This window comes from Tiliqua scincoides, chromosome 4 (genome assembly GCF_035046505.1).
Source record: "Tiliqua scincoides isolate rTilSci1 chromosome 4, rTilSci1.hap2, whole genome shotgun sequence".
NCBI classification, from domain to species: Eukaryota; Metazoa; Chordata; class Lepidosauria; order Squamata; family Scincidae; genus Tiliqua; species Tiliqua scincoides.
Genome location: NC_089824.1, coordinates 126,414,982 through 126,436,733, shown reverse-complemented (window position 1 = coordinate 126,436,733; position 21,752 = coordinate 126,414,982). Strand labels below are relative to the sequence as shown.

General features: G+C 41.9%; 1 protein-coding gene across 1 annotated transcript in view; it reads right to left on the bottom strand.

Annotated features, from left to right (window-relative positions):
- Positions 1 to 21,752, bottom strand: part of NR5A2 (nuclear receptor subfamily 5 group A member 2) — a 113,496-nt gene that overhangs the window by 20,373 nt on the left and 71,371 nt on the right. Inside the window, exons 4-5 of the mRNA XM_066624056.1 lie at positions 20,330 to 20,449; positions 8,963 to 9,110 (exon numbers count right to left, since the gene is read on the bottom strand). Of these exons, the coding sequence (XP_066480153.1) occupies positions 8,963 to 9,110; positions 20,330 to 20,449 (268 nt within the window). The remainder of the gene's footprint in view (positions 1 to 8,962; positions 9,111 to 20,329; positions 20,450 to 21,752) is intronic.

Sequence of the window (21,752 nt, the reverse complement as noted above, 5' to 3'; positions counted from 1 at the left end):
GTTCACACATTATGTTTAATGTGCATAAAACAGTACAGGTGATCTATATATATGGAATTCTGAAAGTGATAAAAGGAATCCCGAAGTGTGAGAATGAAAATATTTGAACTGTATAGTTATAAAAAATAGAGGCCCATATCTTAGTGGCAGAATGCAATCCCTGGTTCAATCTCAGGAATCTCCCATTAAACGGATCACAGATAATGGGGTTTTGAAAAGACTTTTCTCTGCCTGAGATCTTGGGCAGCCCATGCTAGTAAGAGCAGATAGTAGTGGGCATGGTGGACTAATTATCTGACTCTGTATAAGAACTTCAGATGCACAGAACTGGCCTTCCACTGTTGCAGGTTTCTGACGTGCCAAAATCAATAGTGGTGCTGATTTTCTTAAGTGCCTGTGGTTGAGTGTCCCAAGTATTCTCCAGCCACAAAAATCTGGCAAGATGTGCTTTCCCCTTCCGAATGCTTTCATTTGCTGTAGTTCCTCTTTCCCCTCTGCCTTGAACCTGACAGCTTTTGCTTGTGATTTTATTGACTGCTAAGGTTTCACACAACAAAGTCATATTTACTCTCCTATAAAGCAAAGACATTTCTTGGAGAGTTGATTTTTTTTTTTTAAAAGGTAGCTCCGCTGACTGCTTGTGTCTGTGTCTGTCTATAAATTTATCAGCAGGAATCTACCAAAGGGCTGGGTCAAGATAGAAATACCTATTGGTTAGAGAAGAAAGCTATCTCGTCTTCCAAGACACAAGGCACACCGGAACTTACCATCCAAGATGATGTTTTGGGATGCTCAGAACAGGGTGGACTGGTTGCTTATTTCATGAATCATTTACTAGCTAGAAATAGGGTTGCCAACTCTGAATAAAGCTATTCATTGATATATTCTCTCCCCCCCCCATGCTGTCATGTTGGACATTCTTAGAGGCCCTGTTAAAATCTCCAGGAGATGCTTTCAAAAGTCTAAGCACCTACAATTTGTACATACAAAGGTTCTGTTCACACACAGTCTACCGAATGTATGTCACTTGGGGGTGTATGTCACTATGTTCCTGTGCCCCCAGGTGCTTGCTTACAGGCACAGACTTAGCTAAACTGGTGCTCAGATTTTGTACTGTTTTAGGAGAAGAAATGTTCACTTTGCCGCTATTGTCACCTCCGTCACCTTTACACCACTACCACTGCCTGTCAGTTGCTGAAGTATCCTGCTGTGGGTGGTGCCAACCCCTGTACAAGACAACTCCTCCTACCATTGCAATGCAGCAGTGGTTCTGGGTTCTCTTGGAACCTGGTGCCCACTGGAAGTAGTTTGGCAGTGATGTCATCACATCATTGCACATACCACTGAATTAATTCCAACTTCCAGCAATGTGTATAAGCACTGCAGCGTTTGTAATTTTTTCTGCCTCAGAATAACATGGCTGGTAACAATCAGCTGGTAACAATCAGGAAATTGCTACCATATTTAGGAAGGAGTCACTCTTACCTAGAGCCTTCACTTCTGGATGGCCACCAGCAGTTTTCTCCCTCCCTATCCATCAGCATTCCAATGTCTATCAGATGCCCACTGTTCCAAATACAGTGCTCTCCTCTTACAAGGAGCATATTAGTGCAACCAAACATTGACCTCTCTAACAGCCCAATCCCAACCAAAGTTCCAGCTCCAGTGCAACTGCAGTGTAGCCCTGAGGCAAGGGAACAAACATTCCCTTACCCTGAGGAGGCCTACAGCCCTACAGAAGGTGCCCCTTTGGCATGACTGCATTGACATGGAAAGTTGGTTGGGCTGTAAGAGGTGGATGGGATGAACTGCAGCCTGAGTTTTCAGCAGCTTTTATTTGTCCTCGAAAGTGAAGGCGTAAGCAAGCAGTTAATAAGAGCAATTATCATATAAGCTCCCAGGATAAGTGTTTTGTCAGAAGTGATTGTTGGGAAAAAAGATATACTTAACTCATGGCACCCCCATCCATTATGGTTAGCTGCCACCCTGTAATAAATGTTATTCACTTCTTTCCTTATTATAAATGCATATTGATTGGGTTTAAACTCTGAACTACAAAATGAGTTATATCTGGTCACTGTTAAACTGCTTTGCTCACTGGAAAGAAAACCCCACCCAACACCTATTATACCACTATAATTAAGACAAGCATCAGCTTTAGGTACAATTATTTACTTCTGCCAACTCTCCATGGTGTAAATATTGAGCGGTCACTTTCCTTGCATGCTAATCAATCCTTTCTGAATTCCAAGTCTTTCCATAAATTTCAGGAAACATATATTTGCTGACAGTGCCCTCTGATGCATGTGTTACTCAGAAATTAGGATCGAGGTCTGTACTTCTATCTGACAATGTGTCAGTTGATATTTTTCAAATCACAGTATCATGCACAGAATTAAAGCACTTTGTAAATCAGCAAAGTTCAGTCCTTTTCATCTCAAGGCGCACTGACAAGCCGCTAAAATTGTCAAGGCACAGCACCAATTTTTTTGACAATGGACAAGCTACACCACATGGCAGGTGGGGGGGCTCACATCCCCCAATGGCCCTACTAATAAATGTCCTTCCCCCAACTCCTGCAGCGCACCTGTGGAGTATTCTCAGCTCACAATGTGCCACAGCACAGTGGTTGAAAATCACTGCTCTAAATGCCAATAAGCGGTGGAGACACCAGGATAACTTTCTTGTTTATCTGAGTTCAGTAGGCACAAATGAATTCACAGGCAACTTTATGTGAGGACTACACCACAAAGACATCCAATATTTACCACAAGAAACGACATCCCTTCCCTGATACGGGCAGCCTAATCCTGAACTGCTTGGTGTGCTGGGCTGCCATAGTGCCAAAATGACTGCCTTGGCATCCTAAGCATGTTGGGCAGCTGCCGCCGGCTCCTCAGGGGAAGGGGACATTCATCTCCTTCCCCAGGGTAAGGAAAGTAACCTTGCAATGTAGCTACTTGACTCTGCAGCCGGCGCAGAGTAAGGGAGTATCGTGTCAGGCCAGGAAGCCTGACATAGGACTTTGGATCTGGCGAAGCTGAGGTCCACCAGTCCCGCTCCCTCTCTCCTTGCCTCCTCCCTCAGCCCTGGAACGCCTCCCACTATCTTCCCCATGCCCCCACTTACCTCTCTGCCACCCAGTGCTCGCTCAGAGCTCCAGGTGGTGGTTGCCCTTCCTCCACCCGGTGGTGGCTCAGCGTGGGCTTGCGCTAAACCAGTGCCCGCGTTAGCTGGGTGGTACACGTTGCAGGTATGTCTTAAGGCCTGTTTGTGACACTGTGCACTGAGCTGAGCTGGTGCACACTGAGCTGGTGCACACAGGTCAGGATTGGGCCCTAAGGCAGCTGAAAAGGGGCATGCTTATGTGACATTTAAGGCAAACCAATTCATTCATTCAGAGGAAAATATTCTCCTAACTGTGAGTGGGTCTCTTTGAGAAGCCATAGGACGTTGTCGAGGCTCCTGTAGTCTTGTCTCTATTTCAGCCTATGGTAATTAAATGGGCCATCACATTTTCTAAAAAGCAACATTTCAGGCAAACTTGGGAGTGCATGGCCAGGTGAAACATCTGAGGAATTTGGAGGAAAGAGAGCTTTGAAAAGACAAGGGAAAATGTTTCAGTGGGGTCTGTGAATTCTTTGGCTGCCAGAATTCCATGAAAAGTGACATTTTAAGAAAACATGGAGGTTGCTGCATATGCAGAACATCTAAAGAATGTAGTGAGAAAACAGTTCAGATAAGAACAGCAACATTTACTGGAAGGTTTCACACATCTGTACTCTCTAGACCAGTGGTTCTCAAACTTTTAGCACTGGGACCCACTTTTTAGAATAAGAATCTGTCAAGACCCATCGGAAGTTATATCATGAATGGAAGTGACATAATTAAGCATGGTGATATGCACTGATAAGCACATCTGCACCACCATCAACTATGCATGAAGATGACTGCTTCCATGTGTGGATCTCCCATACTGAATGCGGTCAATAGCAGTACCTAATGATGTTAAAGCTATCAATGAATTACAAGTGAACCTGATGAATATCGGCCATTTAACCAATTCAGGCTGCAATCCTAACTCCTTATGTCAGTGCTTTCCAGAACTGGCATAGCGGCACTGGAATAGCAGCATATAGTTTGTTCCTTTACCTTAGAGCTGCAGTGCCCTTATGTCAGTGCTGGAAAGGATTGCGCCCTCAATTAAAAAACTGTAAGGAAAGGAAGAGCCTTCTTTTTCATTTCCTAAAGTGCTAAAACTGAAATAGCTTTAAAAAAGTAAAAACAAAGGCCCTTCAGAGCCCTTTTTGCTGTTGCCAATCCAAATTACCTCCTTCCATTGATTAATCAAGCTTCAGTTCAGCCCAACATGTGACCCACCAAGCCCAATGCAGCTCAGCAGCTTGGTATGGTGTCCCACCAAGGGCTTAAGAAACTTTCTGCATATTGCTGGGAGCTGCTTTTTTCTTGGTGAGCCACAAATACAGGCCTGATTAACTACACTTGCAGACCACTTGCCACAAATACAGACCTGACTGGAAGTGACATCCTCAAGCAGGAAAATTTGTATCAATCAGAGGCCGCAATTCTACCCACACTTATCCAGGAGCAAGCCCCATTTACTACCATTGTTAAAAGCATATACATAGTAGCCTGTACAGCCCAAATACAGTCACATACCATGGTAGCATCTTCTAATATATTAAAAAAAAATTGAAATGAATGGGGAACCACCTGAAATTGGCTCGTGACCCACCTAGTGGGTCTGAGAAACACTGCTGTAGACCAATTTTTGTGGGGGGACAGTTACGCCAAGATGTATTAGAGAAAAACGGTGCTCTCCTGGGCAGTGGAAAAAGTTGTGTAGCCAGATAATTAGTGCTGTGATCCCTTTCCTATCCTGGCATAGTTCTCGGGGCAGTTAGTGGCCTCCTGGTGAGAGAATGGAGTTTCTCAGAAGTGCTAATTTTTGTCTGTCTCTAGATAGGTACTACTTATAAGGCTATGGATGTGTGGGTTATTTTGGCAGTATCAGTTCTGACAGGGTATAGATAATGTTATATTGACGAGGCTGAATCACAATAAAAAGAGTGCGTTTTCCTCAATCCCATGCAAGCAGAGATAAATAATCAAAAGTAATTGTAAAGTGTTTGAAAAAGATATTTAATTAATAAGAAGAGTTCAGCTTCCTGAGAGTCATTAGAAATGGCTGCTTTCCTTTCTTAAAAGCCAGTTTTGAATCCAAAGACAAACTTGATAGGGTGTGATCAAGGCACAAGAAATCTCAGAATCCAGAGCAGTGGCTAAGTAAGATTTTTCAACCGTTAGAGGGCTAGTCCTTGGTGTCCTACCTGCCTTAGCCCATGTGTTGCACAAATGGAATAAATTATGCTAATTATACAAACATGTGCAAATATGATTAAATGTGCATAATTTTCCTGGTGGCAGAAATGGGCATTTCTCGGAACAGAAGGTGAGTTACCATATCGTAACATTTACACATTTTTTGGGTTACGACAGAATACCCAATGTTGTTGCAAAGGATGACTCTGCAGCCTGCATGAAATCCAAAGCTTTCTCTCCTTTCAGGAAGAGCTCACTGTTTGCCATACATAATGATTAAATGTTTACCATTTCTACAAGTCCCAGTTGTCTCTTGTTAAGTGAGACGTGGGATCAATAGCTGCTCTGCAATTATTTGCCCATTGATAAAGCCTTCATTTCTTAAATGAAGTACATTTATCTGTGGTCCTGACAGTGATAAGAGAACAGTACCCATCAGTTGCTGCCTATTCTAGCATTAAGCTCTGCAGACAGACAAGTGAGTGGACATGGGTCAAGTGATGTCTAACTTTCTACCTATTGGCATTTCACTTTACAAACTATTCAGATGGAAGCTTTGACAAATCATCCTTGCTGAGTTCGAGTAATGAAAGCTAGCAGGACAAATGGAAAGTTTTGGCAAAGGGAAAACAATGACTGGATTGCTATAGAAATGGCTGGGACTGCTAGAAACAGGGCACAGCAAACAAAGTCAGGCCAACCTGAATAATGTAAAGCAGTGGCTCTGAAATGTTTTAGCACTGGGACCCACTTTTTAGAATGAGAAACTGTCGGGACCCGCCGGAAGTGACGTCATTAACCTAGAAGTGACGTCATGGCCAGAAGTGACATCACCAAGCAGGACAATTTTTAACGCTTTCATACAACAAAATCAAATCAATTAAGTGAATAAATTAAAAGTTTACAATAAAGATAAAAGTTTACTTCAAATAATGAAGAACCCTCCTGACCCTCCCAAGTAGTTGCTGATCTGTTTAAAAAAATTTCTCCAAACATCCCAAAGGCTGCAATCCAATCCACACTTATCTGGGAGTAAGCCTCATTGAATTATGAGACTCACAGCACAATCCTAACCCAATTTCCAGTGCTAATGCAACTGCTATGCAACCCCATGGAGGCCTCTGTGATTGCACCGTACTGAATGAAGCATCGCCATGGCTGCATTGGTGCTGGAATGCTGGTTATGATTGGTTGTCATTGGTTGTCACTTCTCAGAAATTCTACATGGATAGAAACCTGAAGAGAACATTTTTTTAAACCCAGAATTTCACTTTAGGTAAAATTGTGTGGCAGCTCTAGAGCAGTCTGCTAATGAGTTTTTCAAAAGTTCATGAGTGAATAAGTAAGAAATTAACTATTTTTTTCCTGGGGGTTCAAATGATCGTTTCTGCATTTTAAAAACATTTTACATCAGCTTTTGCTCTTTTTCTAACTGCTTATTGTCGCTTTAGTATATGTGGTTTTATTTTCCATTATGTCTTGCTTATTGTTTCATTATTTTATTCTTCTCTGATTTTTTTTTCATTACTTGCTTTATATTGTAGCTAGCTATCTGTTGCATGGTGATATTGCAAGATGTGCTAGATGAACAAATAAACACATTGAGGAAGAAAACCAGATTTCCAGTTCTGATATTTGTGCTTCCTCCCTCATTTGAAGCTAGACCGTCTAACATGTCAGGGCAAGGAACAGTAGATGCTCTAAATGAGGGCAAAATACTTGAAGCTGCTGATGAAAGCGATCAAATGTAAAGACTTTTAAAGTAAACGTGAGTATTTTTCAAATGCAAGTCGGTTATTCAGCTAATTTAAAATACCACTGAAGTGCGAAGGAACACTCTAAATATTTCATCACAGAGAAGGCTACGTGGGCTGTTTGGACGTTTCGGTTGCACTGCCTAATGGGTGTGAAAATATCTTACATGCAAAACTTAAGTAAGAGATGTCTTGCTGTTCATCTGGCTAATTTATATGTAAGGTTCACTCCTATAAGAGCAGCTTTTTGTATCCTGATCATAAATGTGTGGGAAGAGACAATCTCACAGATTTAAGACCAGATCTGCTAAGGGTCTTTCTTTCTTTCTTTCTTTCTTTCTTTCTTTCTTTCTTTCTTTCTTTCTTTCTTTCTTTCTTTCTTTCTTTCTTTCTTTCTTTCTTTCTTTCTTTCTTTCTTTCTTTCTTTCTTTCTTTCTTTCTTTCTTTCTTTCTTTCTTTCTTTCTAGTTACAGTCTTTAAATAGTAACAATATCCCATATGGCATTGGTTCTCAAACTTTTTAACACCAGGACCCACTTTTTAGAATGACAATCTGTCGGGACCCCAGAAGTGATGTCATTAATCTGGAAGTTATGTCATGACTGGAAGTGAAATCATCAAGTGGGAAAATCCAAGGCTGCAATCCTATCCAAACCTATTTGTCACATTTCCCCAAATGCAGTCACATACCAGGGGAGCATCAAGTCTAATATATTAAAAATATATATTTTTTAATTTTTTACTGTCTGGACCCCACAGTTTGAGAAACACTGCCATATGGATAAGGCCTGCCCAAGACCTACTGATGACATGAAGTGGCATGTCAAATGCTATCCTCCCTTACCTGGTGATGTGCCAGCCTCCCTTACCTGGTGAAGACCAGAGTGGTGGTCTTGGATCAGCCCTGGTTACCTCTCTTTGAGAAGGGGATCAGTTGTGGGAGGAGGAGCAGTGGAAGTAAGTAGATGAAGAAATGTAACCAACATTCGACTGCCTGAAGCAACCACCTGTACATTTTGCATACATGCATGTTTTAAGCATGCATGTTCTGAGCATGAGCACTTGAAACAAAATAGCTAATTGTGGAATAAGTCCCTTTGATTAATTGATTGGTACTTTCCTTCCTCCCTTCCTAACATAGTGCCTCTATGGCAACTACAACATAGAACTTTGCTATATGTTCTGATTTATTTCACCCTGCTGACCACTACTATATGATACAGTGAGCAAGAGTTAATTTAAGCCATATTCATTGACAAATGACAAAAAAAACCCCAAAAACTCTTACCTCTGTGTTAAGAAAGATCCTTTTTCCCTGTTCTTCTTCTTATTATTATTTAAATCCCTGGGCAGTGAATGTTATTTTCATTGGAATCTCTTATTTAACTAATTTGTCTTGCATATGAATCTTCTATACTGTACTTCATAAATTCTCATCTTTACAAAAAACTGTTTCCCAATAACACTTTTATGAAAAAACCTGTCAATTTACACTTCAGAATGTCTTTCACTATTGCAATGTCAAAAGGGCACATGTATATTTTATATATACTTTATTTTAAAAACTCTGTAAACTCAAGTAACTAATTATGTGGGTTTTAATGACTGAATGAAAGACTGAATGTTAATGACAGGAATACCATGCTTTTGGTTGTGGTTAGATCAAAGAATTAGGGGAAGATGATGACATAAAATTTCATTGACTTCCAATTCCACTCCTCTATCCTTCTAAATTGATGGGCCTCACTTCTGAAATTGTTACTGGACTATATGAGCCTTACTGAGTTTTCTGTAGGTGGAAAAAGGCATAATAAAGTGAATAATGATCTTCATTGAAGCTGTAGTTAAAGAATAAGAGTGCCTACCTAAACTGAATAGCACCAAAAACTTGAGACATACGAACTCTCGTAGATCAAACTGCAGAGATCGTAGTTTTGCTACTAATTCCTGTGCGTGGCTCATAAGATTGTTGAGTGTGGCTCCTGCTTGAGATGTTATTACTGAGTAATCCACCTGTAAAAAAAGAAAAGAAAAAAGAATTGGCTTTTATTAGGGTCATCATAGCTGTTGCTGTTTCACATTTTTGATAAGTAGTTTATTGAGTACTGTAAATATGTATATAGACCTGTTATGACAATCTTGCATCAAAGGCCACCATCATTCTCATTGCACAGACAATGTACAAATGGATGTGGAGACAGCCTATCTTGTCCAAGGCCAACTTGCATCACAGCTCATCCTTCCAGTACCCATGACATAGCAACAAACTTACTACCTTCAGCAACAAGAAACTGCAGCTAATTCTGGCTTTGACTGGCTGTGGCCACCCTGCCCTCTTGGTCTCCATCCAAGGGGTCTCCATTCAACATTTAAGGGGGTAGGCTAAATCCCTCCTGCACTCTGCTTGGCCCTGCCCCCATGAGATTGCTGCCAGCTGTGAGGCCAACAGCATCTTGTGTTTTCTTGGCGCTCAGTGCTAACCAGGAAAATCTGCACTGACAGCTCCAGCCAAGCTGATCAGCCTCTTTGCCACTGTGGTGGAATACAATGAGTCACACAGACATAGCTGTACGATAAAAGTGTTATCAAATAATCTATGGATTTTATGAGTAGATAGGGGATTTAATTTTTATGTTTTTTTATTTTTATGTGTTGAAAATGTATTTTAATAAGTGTAGATTGTTTAAGAATTGATAACTAATATTTTTGTATGATTTTATAGTAGAACAAAGAAATGTAGTTTGAGATTTCCACATTTGCCACACAACCTGTAATATCTTTATTTTTAAATTTTTTTCTTTTTGTATTTGTTTTTAATATAGTAAAATAAAAACATAGATTTTTTTAAAAAAGTGTTATCAACTCAGCTTCTCACATTTACACTTTCCATTTTGAGGTATATCTTCAACTTAAGAACATAAGAACAGCCCCACTGGATCAGGCCATAGGCCCATCTAGTCCAGCTTCCTGTATCTCACAGTGGCCCACCAAATGCCCCAGGGAGCACACCGGATAACAAGAGACCTCATCCTGGTGCCCTCCCTTGCATCTGGCATTCTGATATAGCCCATTTCTAAAATCAGGAGGTTGCACATACACATCATGGCTTGTAACCTGTAGTGGATTTTTCCTCCAGAAACTTGTCCCAACCCCCTTTTAAAGGCGTCCAGGCCAGACGCCGTCACCACATCCTGTGGCAAGGAGTTCCACAAACCATCCACACGCTGAGTAAAGAAATATTTTCTTTTGTCTGTTCTAACTCTCCCAACCCTCAATTTTAGTGGATGTCCCCTGGTTCTGGGATTGGCTGGGAAGGATCCTGAAAAGGGAAAATCTGCTTGGCCTATGTTGAAAAGGTGCTGGGCAGCAGAGAAGGCAGGGTAGTGGAGGTGTTGGTGCCAGCAAGGATGATCCTCTTCCACCCTATCTCCTTCTTACTTCCTCTGTCATCCTGCAGTTCTTCAAAACTCACTGGGTGGGGAGGATCCTGGAATTTCCAGAATCCTCTGTGCCTGACCTGCTACAAAGAATTGCTGGGGGAAGCAAGTCTGGTGTGATCTGGAACACTGCAGGCTGAGTTGGGCCCTGGGCTTTGAAGGGGCGCCCGCGCTGCTGCTGACCCGGCATGGAATCACCCATGTTGACATGCGGGGAGTGCAGCACTGTGTCAACCCTCCTGCTCACCCCTGCTTCTGTATGGCCCAAAATAGGCCTCCTGGAAGCGCGTGGCAATGACGTCATCATGTCACTGTCTACTATTTTTGGATACCGTGCTTTGCACATAGCGCCATCAGTGATGGGATCGCCATGGCTGCAGTCGCTGTAGTTGCTTGGTGAGTGAGGAGGGTCATGGGAGTGGGGGCCCTGCGCAAATGTGCTGCATTGGGCCCTGCACTGTGCCCGATGCTGCCTTGGATCCACCACTGCACAGGGTTTTTTTTAAAAGCCCCTTGCCCTACTCTTTGTATGGTTTTCCAGTTGTGGAAGTGTGGAATTTTCAGTTTGATGCAAATGAAGCAGCTCCTTCATTTGTGCAGTCCCTGGAAGTCCTGCATTTCCACATAAGAAGAAACTGCACCAAGGGCAACATAAGGAGATAGAATAGCAGCTTCCTGCTCTATTTTAGTGGGTGGAAAGTGGATTGATGTGACTCCCATCCACAGTGGACTGGAGAGAGGTGGCAGTGGCAGACTAGGGCTGAAGAACACTCCGAATCTGCTGCCCTCTTGCTCCTCCCCCACAATCCGCTGCTGATGCAGCCCGCATCACCGAGCCTCATGGATGAGCCACCCCTAGGAGAAGGTGGAGAAGAAGAGGTGCTGAGCCTCTTCTTAATGGCTCTCTGAAGAGCCATTGGGTTCAGAATTGCAGCAGCCCCTGCCCCATTCTCCAACTTCACTGTCATGATTTTCAGCAGCTGCTTTGGAGGAAAGTCGCTGCCCCCACACCTTTGGAAACGACAGGGCGGCAGCTGGGTGAAGTGACCAGAGAGATGGCAGGTTGAAGGAGGTGGTGGTGGGCAGAACTAGGGTGCAGAGCACCCCCGCACCATCAGTTTGTATAACTGTCCCTTTAAGGGATGCGACCCCCAGGATCACATCGCTAAGGGGGGGGGGTGCTTTGCACTTACTTTTAACCAGGTAGGGTTGCTGGAGGCTGCAGGAGGTGCAGGGAGCCCTATGCAGCCCTCCATAGTGCTCCCTGAGGCTTGGAAGGTGCAAAATAGAAGTGCTTTGCACCTGCTTTTACTGAAGATTGCAAGCTTCGGGGACTGCTGTGGAGGGCTGTCCAGGGCTCCCTGCATCTCCTGTAGCCCTACTTAGTTAAAGGTGCAAAGCACCCCCCTTGCCTGGGGATTTCATCACTGCCCTAGCCCCTCTCCCGCAAACACTTACTGCAGGAGTAAAGCTCCCTTAGAGTTTGAGAAATGCTGCTTTATGCCATTATTCAGTATCAATTGAAAGGTTAATGTCGCAAACTACATAATAAATATAAAACATAAACACATAATTATTTTATCTTCTGGGTCATGTTTAAGGCAGTTATTTCAAACTAAAGCTTAAATCTAGCTGACCTTGATGATCTCTACTGAACTGGACACCATGAGGATTTTTATTGTCTTTCTTTGCAAACTGGTCAACTGTGGCAAGGAATCAAGGAATCAAGTTTAGGATGGCATAAGGGTTGTTCACATGTGAAACTCAGGTATAGTCATTTACATGGAAATGTTGCCTAGGTACATATAGCTCAAACATTTAAACAGTATAACATTTGAACGGCCCTAATGGCAAACACGCTGCTGCTGAAAATGAGACTCATAGCTTTTTGGTCCCAAGTTGTCTGTTATGAACTGCCTCAGACTTAGAGCCCAATCCTATGATGTCTACTTAGAAGTCCCATTATAGTCAATAGGACTTACTCCCAGTTAAGTGTGGATAGGATTGTAACCTCATTCACCTTTGCAATAAATAACTTGTACCTCAAACACATATTTATGGAAATCACCATTTCACAGTCCCCTACCAGAGCAACTAGCATATTGTTATGGAAAATTTTGATCCCTGCACAAGCATCTCATTCACACCTAAATTTCCCCTCTGTGATTTGCTGGGAAAAACTATGGAGAGCCGCAGGGGGGAAATCCCTTGGTGAGGTAACCAGTTGTAGCTTCTTCCAGGGAGAAAGGATGATCTTCACTTCATAATAATAAGTTGTTTCAATGAACTTCATGCATATCACTGCAATGATAACATAATAGGAAACCCCAATAGGTAGATTCTCCCACCCACCTCTACTGAAGGGCTCTCAGGCAACTGGCTCCTCTTTCAGATGCATTTAATATTTGCAGAACCAGCAAATTTGTCTGGGAGGCAAGTCTTCATCTGCCACTCACCCAGAGCCAACTGTATTAAATTTTTATATTTATTGACATTTCATTACCATAATTGACTGCACTTGGTTCCCTAGTAGAAGGCACAGGGATGCCTCCTAAGCAGGAGAATTAGTCCCCTGAGTCAGATTTGCAATTAAAAACAAGGCAGAATGGATTTTTTTTTTATTGTGTAAATATGATGAGTTGAATTTTTGGCTTTAACTAGAGAATACAGAGCATGGAGAAAACCTTTTTCAGAGTGAGCAAAATTATGAGTCAGTGGAAAGATGACCCCCAAAGGTGTCAATCAGTTTATATAAACTCAACTGTGCATGAAAAAACCCCAGTTAATGTCTCTTTTGAGAAGGAGGGGGGAGTTTTCTTATTAAAGCAAACATGATCTTCTCTGCTTAGTGTATGGTCTACTTGTCTATGAAAAAGCCACCTTTTCCCATCTTTTCTATATATCAATAGATAGTAGAGTCTAATTTAAAATCATAGGGAAAATATCTGCCAAGTGTTGAGGCTAAATTCAATTTACAGAAGAGTAGTATCCTTGTATTTAAGACTCAATCTGATATTGTTCATTATAGGATTCCTCATATAATGTCTGTACGAAACGTTCTGCACTAAAGCTTGAGACAGCAGGGCTGTGGGAGTTCCCCCCTTCCAGATAGCGGCTCTCATGGCATGTGCACCGCACAGGAGGCCCCTCCTCCCAATGTCATCTGCCAAGGAATGGTTGATAAGGTAGTAGAGGCAGTGGAAATGGACAAGTTAACCACAGTTGTCCGATTCAGAGATAGGAAAGATAAGACCTGCATGTTATTAGAACTCTGGTTTCCCTTTAATCGATATTGCAATAAACATTTTCACAATGTGGGGATTCAAGAACATTTAATGCAACTTTGGAAATAATTTATTTTTAGTTCTGCAAATGATTAAAGTTATTGATCTATGTGGTTAATTATAACTAAGTTTAAGGCTGCGATCCTATACACACTTTTGTGGGAGTAAGTCCCATTGAACACAATGGAACTTACTTCTGAGTAGGCATGCATAGGCTTGTGCTGTTAAGTCTTGTTGTGCTCAGTAACAAGTGCGTATTTATTTTATTTATCTTTCACATTTTTATACTGCCCTTTCTCCAAAGAGCTCAGGGTGGTGTACAGAGCTGCTCCCCTCCTTTAGTTCTCACAACAACCCTGTGAGGTAGGTGAGGCTGAGAGAAAGTGACAGGCCCAAGGTCACCCAGGAAGCTTCATGGCTGAGGGGGGATTTGAAGCTGGCTCTTCCAGGTCTAAGTCCACGTCTCATGCCATTACACCACCCTGGCTCATATCTGAGAATCTGTTTCTTTAATTGTATGGTGTTGCAGTAGCGTAGCCAGAGCAGGGGTAGCGCTATATATACTGCAGGCACCACAGTGCGCCTTGTAAGTGGGCCCTCTCATTTGTTGTCAGAGCCATTCCAGCAGTGACAGCACTGAACAGGCACTCCTACCTGTTAGCACTGTCATTGCTATCCAAAATGGTTCCCATGGTGAGTGGGAGGGCCTGCTTGCATGGCACCTGTAGTAATTACCATGCCACTGCCCCCCCGACTACGCCACTGTATCTTCATTTTTATTATGTATTGTATATTTTTGAAATTTTTCAAAAAGCATTAGCTAAAACAGTTGTCTCAGCCTTCAGTCCAGGGAATGATCTTGGCACTAGAGTAATGTCAGGGCATGATGTTGCACTGGCAGGAAGTTAGCAGTTCACAATCATAAATGCTTCGAAAAGAGAGTACAAGTGAATCAATGCCGAGTCCTCAGTTGGATCCTCAGGCAGCCTTCCTTCTTCTAGAAGTAACTCCTGTTACGTGATTGTATTGCCAGTAAAGCTAATTTAGTACTCCACAAATCCACATTTGCATCAGTAACTAGAAGCATTTTATGCAGATTATTTAAATGATTGCAAATGGAAAGTTATTTTCAAAGATGTTATTTAACTAACATCTTTGAAAATAACTTTCCATTTGCAATCATTTAAATAATTGCATTTAAGAATATTATATAAATATTTTTTCCCCTTGCAATTACTTGTGGAAAACGCAGAGCTCTTTCGTATGATAGAACGGAAAATGGGTGCATCCGAGACAGAGACAGCAGGCATCGTGAAATCGGTTTTCATTAAATTAATTAAAATTGTGATGACTTGTACAGTGTATGATGCCTGTCATTTTAACATGATATGCCAATAATAGAAGATAATGAATTAAGTTGCCAGCAGGCCTTTCCCTGAGGATAATGTTATGGAGGTTGCTAATTAGTTCTAATATGCAAATAGTAAAACTGATAACTCTTCAAAGTGCTACAAAACATCTTATATATATTTATGGACCATCAGTGCATTATAAAAAAAAAATAGTTGCAATTTCCAGGCCTAGTTCTTTCTCTCCGTATAGTCCCCATGATATAGCTAAGAAATAGGCACATGGAAGCAAGCTTCTGTGTGTATATCCCCTAGTGCAGTAGTTCCCAAACGTTTTCAACTGGTGGCTCCCATGATCTTCTGGGCCGTTGGCTGTGGCTCCCCATTGGGGCTACAATCCTATACATTGCATAGAGCAGCAGGTTTTTCGCAAGGATTCCGCGGCTCCCCTAGCTGGTTTCCACGGCTTCTCAGGGAGCCATGGCTCACAGTTTGGGAACTACTGCCCTAGTGGGATGAACATAGTTCCTGGCTGCCATTCCCACATAGTCCCTCTCAGTGAAGTGACTGACAGCTCAATTCTATCCACACTTTCCTGGGAATAAGCCCCACTGACACTAATGGGACTTACTTCCGAGTAGACATGCTTAGGATTGGGCTGTGAGGCTGGGCATGTGCAGCAATCAGTATGAGGTAATGGTGTACTGGGCCTGGAGAAACTCAGGGTCAAATTGATGATGATGATGATGTTGTTGAAGCGTACTGGGTGATTTGGGTCTCTTAGCCTGACCTATTTACAAGGTTGTTGTGAGGATTAAAAGTGGGAAGGGAGAATAACGTGCTCCAAGAAGGAAAGGCAGGATGGAAATGTAATAAATAAAATGCTAAAACTGAAATAGCTTTAAAAAAGTAAAAACAAAGGCCCTTCAGAGCCCTTTTGACTGTTGCCAATCAAAATTACCTCCTTCCATTAATTAATCAAGCTTTAGTTCAGTCCAACGTGTGACACACCAAGCCCAACACAGCTCAGCAGCTTCGTATGGTGGCCCAACAAGGGCTTGAGAAACCTTCTGCATATTGCCGGGAGCTGCTTTTTTCTTGGTGAGCCACAAATACAGGCCTGATCAACTACACTTGCAGCCCTGAATAATACCAATGACAGCCCCTGGCAGGTACTGTATGAATGAGGAGCTTCACCCCACAGGCGAATCTCAGCATCAGTTTGAAAATTTTCTTTTCAGTTCTAGCAATTACGAATCTAGGCTATGCTGCAAAGTAAAGCTCTGCGCCTTTAACACGGAGCAAGTGAGACCTATCCTATTACAACTGAATCAACAAGCCTCACACACTATATTGCACTTAGTTCTAATCTGATTTATGGCCCTATCCCAAAACTTGCTATACCAGCAAATAAGTGCTTTGGAAGAGAGGCATACTAACTGCCAATGCAATGTCGTAAATTGTCACTGCTTGAAGGTGAGAATCTGCAAGAGAGGAAAATATGTAGGTTTGGGGCATGGCTGGGTCCAGGTTGCTGGGGGCCTTGGGGTAAAGCCCTGCACTTGAGCGCCATGGCACTCCCCACCTGCCCCCAACAGCTCATTGGGTAATACCTCTACTATGAGTACTGAGCATTAAAGGATTAGCTGGCTAGATAAGACTTTTGATGGACATGGCCCTGATCTCACCAACTTCTGATACCACAAACAATGGTTCAGGGGACCATTACAATTGGTTTTTGGGCCATGCCTCAACTGTTGCCATAGAAAAGCAGTCTATAAATGAATGAATGCATGAATAAATAAGACAACCAACCAACAAGACAATATTTTGTGCCTCTGGATCTTCACTTTTGTGATGACTGAGAACCCCTTGCGCCCCTCCCCCCATCTATTTCCTTTAGGAGAAGCCTTAATGTAAGGTCAACAAAGAAAGAGGCTTTGGTTATACTTTGAGATCAACATTTTTGCAGAAAGTATGCAAGGCCAAGCAGGCAGCTGTAGACTTGCAGCCCAATCCTAAGCAAAAGTAAGTCCCATTGTGTTCATTGGGGCTTGCTCTCAGGAAAATGTGCATAGGATTGTAGCCTCAGTGTCTTTTCATCTGAGTCTACCAAGAGCAATAGTCCCTAGCCTGTCTATCTGCTGGTAGTGACATACACCAGTGTTGGTGAGAAACACATCTGCTGTCTCCACCCTTAATTTTATTGAGGGAAGATAGTCTGCAACCTTGAAGATACTGAAGCTGTCTTCAAGTCTGCAGCATAAACATTTTGAAAACTGGCATGCTGGGAAAAAAAAGTTGCAACACTGACAATGCAAAATCCACGCCTACTTTTATTTTATGATGTTTGGTTTAAAGAAAAATGCAGTTATGCTTGTGAAGGAATATTAGATGAATGTATGAACACTGTGAAAGTGCTCCACCTTCTGTGTACTGTGAAAGTGTACTTTCAAACTGTGAAAGTACTCCACCTAGCTTAGTATCCACCTAGCTCCATCTAGCTTAGTAGCATCTATACCAGTGATTTTCAAACGTACCAGAGCCATGACCCACCTCATCCTTGGGGGTGTGTGTGTCACAACCCACCTCCAGCAGCCGCCGTCACATCGGCCCAGGAAAACCTCCAGAAGTCTCTGCAGGCCTCCAAAATGGCTCTGGCAGCGACTTCTGAGTCATTTCTGGTTGCGTTAGCAAAACCAGAAGTGACTCAGAAGTCACTTCCAGAGCTATCTCTGAGGCCCGCGGAGGCCTCTGGAAGCCATCCTGGACCGGCGCAATGTCAAGACAGCTGTTGGAGGTGGGTCACAACCAAAAGTGGCCTCTGGTTGCATTTGTTTGGCTCCAATTTGAAGCCAAATGGATGCAAGGGCAGGTGGGTGGGCCCAACTAGCAACCCATGTTGCCATCGGGTCATGACCCACCAAGTGGGTAGTGACCCACTGAGAAGTGCTGATCTACACTACAATGGCTCTCTGGGGTTTCAGACAAGGGCCTTTCTTAACCCTACCTAGAGAGGCCAGGGATTGAACCTGGACCCTTCTGTATGCAAAACTTAATTACTGAGCCGGAGAAAAGGAAAAGTGTGTCATGCATTAAAAAAACAAACAAACCATCTGCAGAGCATTCCAAGGGCATATACACCAACTGATGATGATGAATGCCGTCAGAAACTCCCTTGAAGTTGGGGTTAGAAAACGTCTCACTGCGCAGGGCCCAAAGTGGAACCAGTCCAAGTTAGACATGATTCTGATTTACTCAGAGACTATATCTCTGCCTGGGCAAAGAAATAAAATTTCCAAGCATATTGAATGATTTGTAGTAAATGCACTTAAGCCTGTTGTCTGAATGTGATTAAATGCTCTGCTTTGTCTTTGCAACTTATGCACATTTATTTAAAGGCTATCCAGGTGGCTTGAGCAGTTCAGACAATATCTGGCATGGAGCCGCATGGAATAGTTCTCAGCTTTGGAAAATTTGTCCCAGTTTTGATGTGTCTCCCTGGATCGTAATGCAACGCAGTGCTCACTGGAATAAAAAAGTACTTCATTTCAAACGAACAACTTAAATGTGGCTGGATTGTGTCCATGGTTAAGGGAGTTATGACCTTGATTCACCTGCCTCACATATAATGTGTCTTTCTGCCTCATGCACTGCATTTACAGCACAAAGGTTTAGAATGACCTGTATGGTTTAAATTAGGGCTAAGGCTCCCTATGCAAATTCTGTGTCACTACATAATGCAGTTCCGTAGTCCAAACAAGCAACTGTTTCCTCATATGTGTATAAATTGAGGCAGTTTAGGTTTCAGCTACTTAAATGCCAGTGGACCATCATTTGGTTTCACTTTGAATCAGAAATAAAATGTACAAAATGCATTCTGCCTTCCCATGACACTGTACATTCTTTTCCATTAGAGCCTAAATACATTTTCAAAGAGTAAGGTTCTCATTTAATGTGCTTTGTCAGTCTCATTTACTTTGCTTAGGCCCTTGGAAGTTATAAATGAACATGACACAATGTGTAGGGAGGTTCTCTTACATTAGCCTGTATAAATGACTGTAAACCAGGCCGAATTACAGTAGTGCTCTTGTACAGGTAACATCCATTGTACTGGACCTTGTGCAGGAGAACTTCCTGGCAAATTGGGCCTACGTAGTTTTCACATTTCATTTTTTAAACAAATAGTCTGAGCATCTATTTTGATCTGTCCTTTCCATGATGAAAAGGCAAACACTCTCCATGTCACTGAATGTCTTGTCCCTGATGACACTCTGCTCAACTGCTTCATTTTTTAGCTTCTGATATTTGCCCAATTTGCAGATTGCCTATATACTTTCAAATCCTGTCTTCACCGTTTTCAAAGGATCCCAGGTTGTTGAATTTGCTACTGAATTCAAAACCCTGCACCTGAAAAGTTATTATGGAATCACAGATTACACAAAATTTCTGACTACAGTTTAATCAAGCCCAGCCTATATACAGCAAGGCACAAAAACTGACCAATGTTTTGGAAGTAATATTTAGATTCACAGATAGTCTTTATAGATTGGCACGTGTTTTTCTGGATTATCTAATTCATACTGAGTATGAATCTGCTTCCATTTCTGCTATGCCATTTCAGTTCTTTGCCATTCCATTTCACTTCTCTCCACAAGCAAAGAGGTACACGTTACTGAAAAGTTGGACTGACTCATTATTTACAAGAAATAAATCTCTGGCATTAGGAGGCAGACTTAAATGAGAATTTATTGGTCATCCATTTTTTTTTGTTGGCCTACCATATTGTGTTACAGATATCACAAAGCTGGCCTGCCATATCTTACTCACAGGCTGCAATCCTAACCACACTTTCCTGAGAGTAAGCCCCATTGAAAAAATAGGACTTGCTTCTGAGTAGATCTGGTTAGGATTGTGCCCACAGTGGACTACAAGTATATTTTTAAAAACTGCTTACCTTCATATGTATTTTTATGCTTAACTGTCATTCTTGGACTAAAATCAGACTGCCCGTGTCATTTCACTTCAGTTGTACAGTAGCTAGTATTTCAGTTCAAGGGCAAGCACTTTCGATGTCAAACAGTAGCACTTCTGACCTAGTTCAATTACTACTGTTTGGAAAAAAAGTGTTAATAAACTAACATTTCAACATGCAAACTCACTTGCTGCCCAGTGACTAGGAGGATGGAGCCTTCTTTCCCATGTACCACTTGACGATAAATGTGATCGAGAATTAAGAGTTCACTCCAGCAGTTCTGAAGCAGCTTCATTTGGTCATCAACCTGTAGATGAAAGAAGTATTATGGTGATATATTCAGTTTTCTCATAACAGTCATACTTAGGTACCCTTATACATGACAGTAGCAGTGTGGGAGCTGCTTTTTCCATAGCACTGCAATAATGTTTAAAAATCACATGAATGCAGCCAATCACATGGATTCTTACCACAAAATCCTTACTCCAGAATGACTGGATACCCACAGGACTGTGAGTCTTTAAATGTTATAGCAGCACTGTGGGATAAACCTATGGACAAGCAGTTCTCATGTACTATTGTAATGTTTAAAGGGCATCATATACATACTATATTCTTGGTCTTTGACAACTGCTGATGGAGAACCTCTTATGCAGGCATCCCCCTGTATCTGTAGATCTGGTGTCCATGGTTTCATTTATCTGCTGTTCTCTGCACCCCCCCCCCCATGTTCATTACTTTTGTTTTTATTCTTATTGGTAGTGCCAGGAACGAACACCTCTTGATTTTACAGAGTGCTATAAGTATGAAACTTATAGACGACAAGCAAGCAGCCAGTCTGCACACTAGGGGAACACAGGCAGAATGTTAACAGGAAGCAGGAAGCTTCCTGTTTCCTGTTAATGTTCACTGAGTCATCCTCTCTAGCACACAGGCTGGCTGCCTGCTTGTCATCTATAAACATCATGCTTATAGTGTCCTGTAAAAGCCAGAGACATTCATTCTTGGTGCTACCAATAAGAATAAAAATGAAGTTAATGGGTGCAGGGGCCTGCAGATATTCCCCCATATCTGTGGTTTCTGTATCTGCAGGCTGCCTGGAATGTATCCCCTGTGGGTACAGGAGATGCCTGTCTTCATACTGAATGTAAGATCAATATGTATAGTTATTAGAACAAGGCTGAATACAACCAAGTAAGCATTGTTTTGCCAAAATGCAGCACACTTTCTTCCAGTGGAATATCTGTATCTTATAAAGCTATTTTTAATTTTATAAATTATATTTTATTTATACATTTTATTTATAAAGTAATTTATAGAATGAAGCATATAGAATAAAATTTTTACAGGGACGAGCGTATAAGATATATTAACCCTATTATGTGTAATTTTCCAGGTAGGACTTTTATGTGGTATTCAAAATATATATTAACTGATAAGAATAAGTCCATAACAGAATCAGTGGCCAAGTTTCTTTTATTAGCATAAAGAACACATAAGAAGATTCTTGTTTCTTTTTCATAAAAGTTTTGTTAAAATGTTTTTATGAATGTTTTAAATGTTTTATGAATGTTGGGTCTGTGACTGTAAATAAAGAATGAATGAAAAAA